This window comes from Sinocyclocheilus grahami, unplaced genomic scaffold (assembly GCF_001515645.1).
Source record: "Sinocyclocheilus grahami isolate Dianchi unplaced genomic scaffold, SAMN03320097.WGS_v1.1 scaffold1407.1, whole genome shotgun sequence".
Lineage (NCBI taxonomy): Eukaryota > Metazoa > Chordata > Actinopteri > Cypriniformes > Cyprinidae > Sinocyclocheilus > Sinocyclocheilus grahami.
In genome coordinates, this window is record NW_015506586.1 from 26,923 (window position 1) to 36,040 (window position 9,118).

The 9,118-nt window shown below is 38.4% G+C and overlaps 1 protein-coding gene across 2 annotated transcripts in view; it reads left to right on the forward strand.

The window, feature by feature from the left end:
- Positions 1-8,680, forward strand: part of ttc14 (tetratricopeptide repeat domain 14) — a 15,930-nt gene extending 7,250 nt beyond the window's left edge. For both annotated transcript variants that reach the window (XM_016256224.1, XM_016256225.1), the window contains exons 8-12: positions 1,318-1,437; positions 1,539-1,661; positions 3,010-3,127; positions 4,630-4,736; positions 7,636-8,680. In XM_016256224.1, coding sequence (XP_016111710.1) covers positions 1,318-1,437; positions 1,539-1,661; positions 3,010-3,127; positions 4,630-4,736; positions 7,636-8,368 — 1,201 coding nt within the window. In that variant the 3' untranslated portion in view covers positions 8,369-8,680. The remainder of the gene's footprint in view (positions 1-1,317; positions 1,438-1,538; positions 1,662-3,009; positions 3,128-4,629; positions 4,737-7,635) is intronic.
- The last annotated feature ends 438 nt before the right edge of the window (positions 8,681-9,118 follow it).

Consider the following 9,118-nt stretch of genomic DNA (forward strand, 5'->3'; position numbering starts at 1 on the left):
TTACTAGTTACTTTAAAAAAGTAATCTGATTACGTATTACTAGTTACTTTAAAAAAGTAATCTGATTACGTATTACTAGTTACTTTAAAAAAGTAATCTGATTACGTATTACTAGTTACTTTAAAAAAGTAATCTGATTACGTATTACTAGTTACTTTAAAAAAGTAATCTGATTTCGTATTAGTGTTGTCAAAAGACCCGGTACTTCGGCACCAAGTCGGTACTAAAAAAATGAAAACGTTGCAGTACCAGGTTTTTTTAAGTATCGGTGGTACCTAGTACCCGATCAACCCGGTTCTTGATGCGCTACCCGAAAGGTGCGCAGACAGATGCTCTCTCTTCATAAAAGCACTGAGACATGGTGACATCAAAATGAGGAAACACATCAAACTATGCAAACTGTGTTTCCCATACATTGACTTATTTGTGGCGGCCCGCCACAGTATCAAAACTGACCACCACAAATAGATTTTCCAAAATGCTTTGACTTCGTTGAAACCGACTGTCTTCAGAAAATTATGGATGTCATTTTCATTTCATCTTGCCTGTAATGTCTGATAAAGCAGCGTTTGTGAGCACAGCGCTTATTTGATTACAGCCGTTATCGGGGAAACCTCTATGTCTCCCGCTCTACAAGCGCCTCCTGCTGGCAGAGAATGAGTTTGCATATATATTCCACCATAAATAGAGTGCAAGTCTGTGGGGAAACACCGCTTCTGTTATGAATATTATTCAATATTTTAATTTGAATGTCGGATTGAAATGAACATCGCTTTTATTAGAGTTGTTAATCATTAGCATATGCGCGGCTAATATAATGAGCATTAGAATGACGTTTCTTTATTAACCATTTAATGCTCCTATAACTTTTATTAGGGTAAAAAAAAACAGGAGGACATGATGATATTTACTATTTTTACACACCAGAGGCTTTTAAATGAATTGTGAATCTAAAATATGCGTGTTAGAGAATGTACAAATGGTTAGCGTTGTTTGTGTCATATCAGTCAGAAAAGCAGTTCTGGGCTTTTTATTTTAGCTAACTTAGTTGTTATTCTTGGCTGAATAACTCTAGGTTTTCGAAAGCCCTTTAAAATTAAACATGTACACAGTTTGGATTAAATTAAAGTATAGTCAAATTTTTGAATTAGCATGTTTTTGTGTTTTGCTTTGGTACCGAAATTGGTACCGAGAACCGTGGATTTTCACTGGTATTGGTACCGTGACAACACCATTATGTAGCTTACATTACTTGTAATGTGTCACCCCCGACACTGATAATCTAGTAGCGACTGTCATTTCTTCTTATCATTGCAGTGTTAAAGTTGGCGTTGGCCATTTCAAATCGAGGCGTTATGTCGAAGCAATGAATGAGTACAACAAAGCCTTAGAGATCGACACAAACAACGTGGAAGCTCTTGTGGCACGTGGAGCTCTGTGAGTCACGATAAAACCATGTTCATGTGAAGAGATATATTTGTATGTTTATTGTTGTACTTTGGTACATAATTACTGAGTCTTGTTTTATTTGATTGTAGATATGCAACCAAAGGAAGCTTGATGAAAGCTATCGAGGACTTTGAACTGGCCTTGGAGAACTGCCCCACGCACAGGAACGCCAAAAAATACCTCTGCCAGACACTAGTGGAAAGAGGAGGACAGTACGTCATCGAGAAATAGTGTTGCTACTTCTAGTTCTTCATTGGAGATTAGTTTCATACTTGCGTGTGACAAAAAATAACAGAAGAAGTACACAAGAAATGCCTTGAAGTTATGCATTACGGTCCTTGATTCTGATTGGTTGAGCCACGTTCGAAGCTGTTGTAAAATACTCTACAAACATACACCTTTGTTTACGTTTGTGTGGTGCTCGGCAACCACTTTGTTGGAACTACAACTGTTTCTGAGGAACTACATTGTTTGGTGGAAGAATACTGTTTTTATTAATATCATTACACTTTAGTTGCTCTGTTTTATTCTGTGAAACCTTACTACGTATATGGAATAACCGTTTTATAAAAGCAATAAACCCCGTGAAGCCGTGGTTTACTGTGAATTTATAACAGCTTTGCGTCGTGCCTAACAACGCCCCTTAGCTGTTATAAATTCACTGTAAACCCCGGCTTCACGGTGCTTATTGCTTTATTTTACCATGATTTTAGCTGCATTTACATTGCTGGCTTACTGATCAGATCCAATATTGTGACATCCTTTTTTGTGTGACCTGCCTTTTAAAATATACTTAAAAAGATCGTTCACCCCAAAATTTAAATTTGCTGTTGATTTACTCACCCACAGGCCATCCAAGATGTAGGTGACTTTTTCTTCAGTAGGGCAGTAAAGACGATTTTTAGCCAAAACCGTGCTCCTTGATGATTCGTGAAATTCGAGTTAGTGGCTGGCCGTTTTTGAGAATAAAAAAGCAAACCAAAGGACACCGAATGAATACAACCAACCTGTCTGTCACCTGACATTTACATGCACATTATATTTAAGCTGATTATTCCAGTTAAGAATGTTCCCGTATGTGTGTCATGTTTGTTTTGTTTCTTACTGTTCACTTCTAGAAATAGCAGAGATGTTCACTCATACAGTTTATTATAGTTAAACCTTGCTATTTAAGTGCAAGACTTGTGCAATCACCCAAAACACCCTAGAAATCACCTATAAATAACCAATTGTAATGCTTGAGCAGCTACCAAAACACCATACCAGCCACGTTGCAATGCCCTAACAACAGCAATATCCTTTTATAACCCATCAGTCTTCAAGAACACCTTGGCAACCATCATAATAAAGGTCCAGTTTGTCAAATATGAATATAGACTATGTAGATAGGAAGACTCACTGCATTAATATTGAATTCAGTTGTTGTGTGGAGGTGTGTAGGCTGTGGTACAGCATATTTAGCGTTCTTTGAGCACTGGATTTTGTAATAATTTCGGTATGCCTTAAACTCAAAATGAGTTTTGATGGAGCTCTGTTTTGTTTTTTGTTTTTTTTGCATAGACTTGAAGAGGAAGAAAAGTTGGTGACTGCTGAGGGTCTCTACAAAAGAGCCATTTTATTAGATAACACATTTCAAGGGGCAGCAGAAGCCCTGGCGAAACTTCAGCTACGCATCCAGGTGAGCTAGATAAACCTGTCTGTCATGAATACATGGTTGGCCACCACTGCAGATTTTCTCAGAATATTATCTTCCAGTGTTACGGGTAACTAGATACAGTCTTGTGTTAAAGGAATAGTTCACCCAAAAATGACACTTTGCTGACGGTTTACTCATCCTCATGCTATCCGAGATGTAGATGAATTTGTTTCTTCATCAGATTTGGAGAAATGCAGCTTTACATCACTTGCTCACCAATGAATGTGAATGGGTGCCGTCAGAATGAGAGTCCAAACAGCTGATAAAAACATCACAATAATCCACAAGTAATCCACACCTCTCCAGTCCAGCAATTAACATCTTGTGAAGCCAAAAGATGCGTGTTTGTAAGAAACAAATCCATAATAAAGGCCAAATGATACATGACACTTCCTCCAGTGAAAAAGTAATTTCATCTGAATCAGTAGAGAAAAAAGCACAGATCTCTTCTGAAGACATTAACTGATGGACTGGAGTGGTGTGGATTATTGTGATGTTTTTATCAGCTGTTTTGACTCTCATTCTGACGGCACCCATCCACATCCATTGGTGAGCAAGTGATGTAATGCTACAGCCGTTTTTGAGAATAAAAAAGCAAACCAAAGGACACCGAATGAATACAACCAACCTGTCTGTCACCTGACATTTACATGCACATTATATTTAAGCTGATTATTCCGGTTAAGAATGTTCCCGTATGTGTGTCATGTTTGTTTTGTTTCTTACTGTTCACTTCTAGAAATAGCAGAGATGTTCACTCATACAGTTTATTATAGTTAAACCTTGCTATTTAAGTGCAAGACTTGTGCAATCACCCAAAACACCCTAGAAATCACCTATAAATAACCAATTGTAATGCTTGAGCAGCTACCAAAACACCATACCAGCCACGTTGCAATGCCCTAACAACAGCAATATCCTTTTATAACCCATCAGTCTTCAAGAACACCTTGGCAACCATCATAATAAAGGTCCAGTTTGTCAAATATGAAAGAATATAATGAAGAAACAAACTCATCTACATCTCAGATGGCCTGAGGGTGTGTACATTTTTAGCAAATTTTCATTTTTGGTACACTGATAGACTGCATTTTTTCTTTATCAAGACGTTCATTTTAACTGTCGAGTATTGCAGTACTGATGAAGTATTTTTGTCATTTATGTGTCTATCTGATCTTGGACCTGTGAAACCTGACTGATGGGACCTTTAACTCTGATTGCACTGGGTTGACATAAATGCCCCATGTGGAAATGAAACCCCACCACCTTTGGTTTGTATTCTGTTCCTGGTACGATGGTAACTGCATCTCCCGATCATTGCTAAATATAAAATGTTTTCTCGCATTTTGTCTTTGCTTAACATCCTGGGGTGTGAAAACGGCACTTGTGCAAAATTGCTCGTGCTGGATGCCTGCACGCATGCATGCTTGATTAATTTCCTGAAAATTGTTCCAATTTTACCCTGTCAATGAACTGCTTTAAAGAAATCGCTTGAATTGAAAGAGCAGGAAGCTGCCAAAGAGCAGGAAAAAACTAAGACCGTGGAGACAAGTGCAGAGAAATTGCGTAAGATCCTAAAAGAAGAGAAAAGGTAACGTCATCGCCACCATATTCATTCACGATGTTATTCCTCTTAAGCACATATTTGGTCACATACACACTGCATCTAAATACTGTTGTTCTGTACACACAGTAGGGTCACACCAAGGATGATAAAGTATGGAAGGAATTATGATTTTTGGAATCACTTTTTCTCCATCTGATTAATGATGTAAACATTGAGAGCCAATCAGAATGCATCTTATTTTAAAGAGCTTGAGCATTTAAAACGACAGGTGACATAACAACCGTTTTTATAATAAACAGGATGATTTAGTTATCGTTCTTGGTGTGAACAGGCCTTAACAACTGAATTTACATTAGATCTATATAGTTATGTAATGCATAGCAATGTCAGTTGTTGAAATTCAAGGGGTGACATCTATGTCCCGTTAAGCGATAATTTAGGTCATTCAGTCCAACATTTAAATTAGGGCTGGGCAATATACTGAATATTCACAGTATATTCACCATGATTATTCTGGGGATATAATGTTAAAGGGCACCTATTATGCCCCTTTTTACAAGATGTCTCGGATGTCCCCAGAATGTGTCTATGAAGTTTCAGCTCACAATAACCCTATTATTTCATTTTGAAAATGCCTTTTTTGAGTGGAAGCGGAAACACATTTTTTAACTTGCATGTCTCTTTAAATGCAAATGAGCTGATGCTCCCCGCCCCTTTTCTAGAATAGGAATGTGCCTTTACGGCTGGTATATCAGACATTCTGCTAAAAACATTTGTTTGGTTTTGTTTATCATGCCTGTTGCGCTGAAATGTATGCATTTTAAAGCAATATCAGTTTAAACTTGTGATATACGGTTTTCTGAGCGCACACATCTGAAGCACACGCACAGAAAGCGGCTGTCACATGGCATGGGAGTACTACACTAAGTTCTCTTTCATGTCTTGTGCTTAAACTGTCAAATACAAAGAAGTTTATAAGTTATAAACACAGTCAATTACGTCTGTGAAAGTAAACAGCTGGGAAGGAAATCGCATGTTTATATTAGATCTTAAGTGACAGCATTGTAATACAGTACCTATACCGCTGTCTACGCTGTTAATATGAGCCAAACAATAAAATAAAAGCAGAAAATCACTCACTGCTCTGGACTGAATTACATCTATAGCAGGGGGTCACCAAACTCGGTCCTGGAGGACCGGTGTCCTGCTGAGTTTAGCTCCAACCCTAATCAAACTCACCTGAACCAGCTACTCAGGGTCTTATTAGGCATACTTGAAACTTCCAGGCAGGTGTGTTGAGGCAAGTTGGAGCTAAACTCTGCAGGACACGGCCCCCCAGGACCGAGTTTGGTCTATAGCTTTAATAAGAAGACATTTCTTACTTGAATGCTGCTTTTAAATCCTCTAGCGTGAAGATAAACATGGCAGATTGTGTGCGGCTCACTCAGGGCGGGGTCTCTGCTAATACAGCAGTGTCTGTCAACAGTTGTGGGTGGGGCTTGTAAAATGTGACATCACATTGTACGGATTCTGCAAACGGCTTGTTCTGAGACACTGCTTATGATTTATGGGGATTAAAAGAAAATGAGCAGGTGGATTTTTATCAATATAGGGTGGTTGTGAACACACACTGCCAACACACATTTATGATAACCTATAAAAGTGAATTTTGTATAATAGGTGCCCTTTAAAGGGATAGTTTTCCCAAAAATGGAAATGTGGTCATTTTGAAGTTGTTTCAGAACTGTTTGAATTATTTTTTTATCAACACTTGATAAAACACTGAGAAAGTTTAATTAAAACATTTTAAACGAAAAGCTGAGAAAATGAAGTTTTTGTCGAAGAGTTCCTCCAGATCGGATTCAGCACATTGATCAAAACAGATGGAGTAGATCGCTTCCATCAACACCCCTAAAGCTTCACAGTCCTAAAGCACTTCCTGGATCGACATTTCATTTGGCAACGTTAGGCAGTTTTAATTTATATGCTGTTTAAAGGGGTCATATGATGCGATTTTAAGTTTTTCTTTGTCTTTGGAGTGTTACAAGCTGTTCGTCCATATATAAGATCTATAAAGTTGCAAAGACTAAAGTCTCAAACCCAAAGAGATATTCTTTATAAAAGTTAAGACTCGTCCACGCCCTCCTAAAACGCCTCGTTTAAACACACCCCCACAAATCTACGTCACTGTGTTGGACCATTTGTGTAACACCGCCCAAATGTATACGCAAAGAAAGGCTTTTAGAACTTTTTTTTCTCTCGCTGTAGTATTGTTGTCGCTCTGTGTTTCCAAATATGGTAAGGGGTGTAACATTTCAGTCATGCTTGAGGTGTTCGGCCAGTCACAACGCACTGGATAGCTGGCCAATCAGAGCACACCACGCTTTTCAGACCGATGAGCTTTGTAAAAATCGTGTTTCAGAAAGGCGGGGCATAGAGGAGAAACAATAATGTACAGTATGTGGAAAATAATGTGATTTTTGAACCTTAAACCATGTAAAAACACATTGCATTGCAACAAATACACAAAATAATAAACCCCTTTGCGTTGTTTTCAAATGCATCTGCTTACATACGATCACTTATTTCTGCTGCTGTTTCACCGTGTCTTGATCTGGAGATTCAGTACTCGTTCAGAAGATGTGTAATAGCACCTCCTACCATATGGTAGTGAAGACACAGAAAGACGGAAAATTCTTTCAATGGCAGGGAAAGAGTTAAACTATATCGCCTAGCCCTGATTTAAAAATGGTTTGTCAGTGCCAAAACTTTGCATTGTGTATGTGACCATTGAAAAGTACTTCTTCCATCAAAAAAGGTAAGAACTCCTCTATTTTATGGTTTTAATCATTGCTGACGCCCCATTTTTTGACGGGGCTAACAATGTCTTGCAAGTTTCAGCGTGATGTTTGCTTTCATGTAGAATGAAGAAGAAAAGGAAGCGGTCGACCTCTTCCTCTACATCCTCAGATACGTCTTCAACTTCAAGCGACGACGACTCTTCAACGAGTCGTAAAAAGTCGAAGAAACGGAAACACAAGCGCCGGCGCTCATCTCACGGCAGTAAGAAACACAAGCGGAGAGCGTCGTCTTGTAGCGATAAAATGGCAGATGATGACATAGAGTGGTTTCCCGCTCCTGCCAACACCTCCGCTTCCTACATCGACCAGAAACAATCCATAAGCAAACTCATCAGCGAAGGAGAACAGTCTTGGGAAAAAAGCCGATGTGAAGATGGCAGAGGTAGGTTAGATGATGCTATTGACAGAAGTCTGGAGAACCTCAAACATGGAGCCCAGTCGGAAACGTCTAGACCGGGACGTCCCAATGTGAACGGCGAGGTTAGAGATCAACACAGGACTCAGAGCATCTCTGAATGTGCCAGAAACAGGAGGGATTCATCCTCCTCAACCCAGTCCGAATATTCCCAAAAATCTGACCGCTACTCTAAGGAATTTTCTTCGCAAGGCAGAGATCGTAGTGAATCAGAACGAGGCGGGAATGAGAAGATGGATAGAGGAGAGAGAAATAGTCATGATAAAGATGATGGCAGGAAATCTTCTGGTGGATCCCTGAAAAAAGATATCCCTTCCAATTTGTTGGACATTTTCAGTCAAATCGCTGAATTTGAGAAGGAAAAAAAGCTGCAAAAATAAAGTAGTTGCTCTTTAGGGCTGTCAGGAGTAACACTAGTCGTGCTTTCAATACTGGAACTAGCAGGTTTAACCCTCAAGTATAGTAATTGAAATATTTGATAGTTTACGAAAAGTTGTTCAGAACTGTTTATTTTCATAATTTCAGGTTAGATTTTTTTTTTTGCTTTGGGGGGGAGCCTGCCTCTAAAAAAAAAAAAACTGCTACAAAACTGAGCAGTGGCCAAAATGTGTGATCCAATTGATGCCTCAGTATTATATATTGCATTCAGTATAATGTCAGTGTTCAAATAAACAAATGTAATGGTCAAAAAAGTGCTATCGTGTAGTGTTTGCTCTTGTCTGTTGAAACTGTTTTTTTAAATTCCTATGGGATGCAAAGTGGTCTTCCAGCAGGGGTTAAAAAGGCATAAAGTTTTAAGACTGCACACTAAAATATAATGCAGACTCTGAGAAAGATCAAGTTGCATTTGACAGTTAACTTAGTAGTGTGTCAACGTAAGGTTCATTTTAATGCTCTTTTTGGTATTATAACGAATTATTACAATCTTAAGACCATTTGCTTTAAATAAAAAGAGAGAGAGAAGAATAATTGGATTTATTCAAATCCATGCTTGTTTTTTTTTTTTGTTTTTTTTAAATATACTAATTTCAAAAACAGTGAGATCTGAAATGGACAAAATCTGTAAAATGATTACCAATTTAAACAATATTCAAAAGATGATGTTTGTTTTTTGGGGGGGAAAAAAGCCA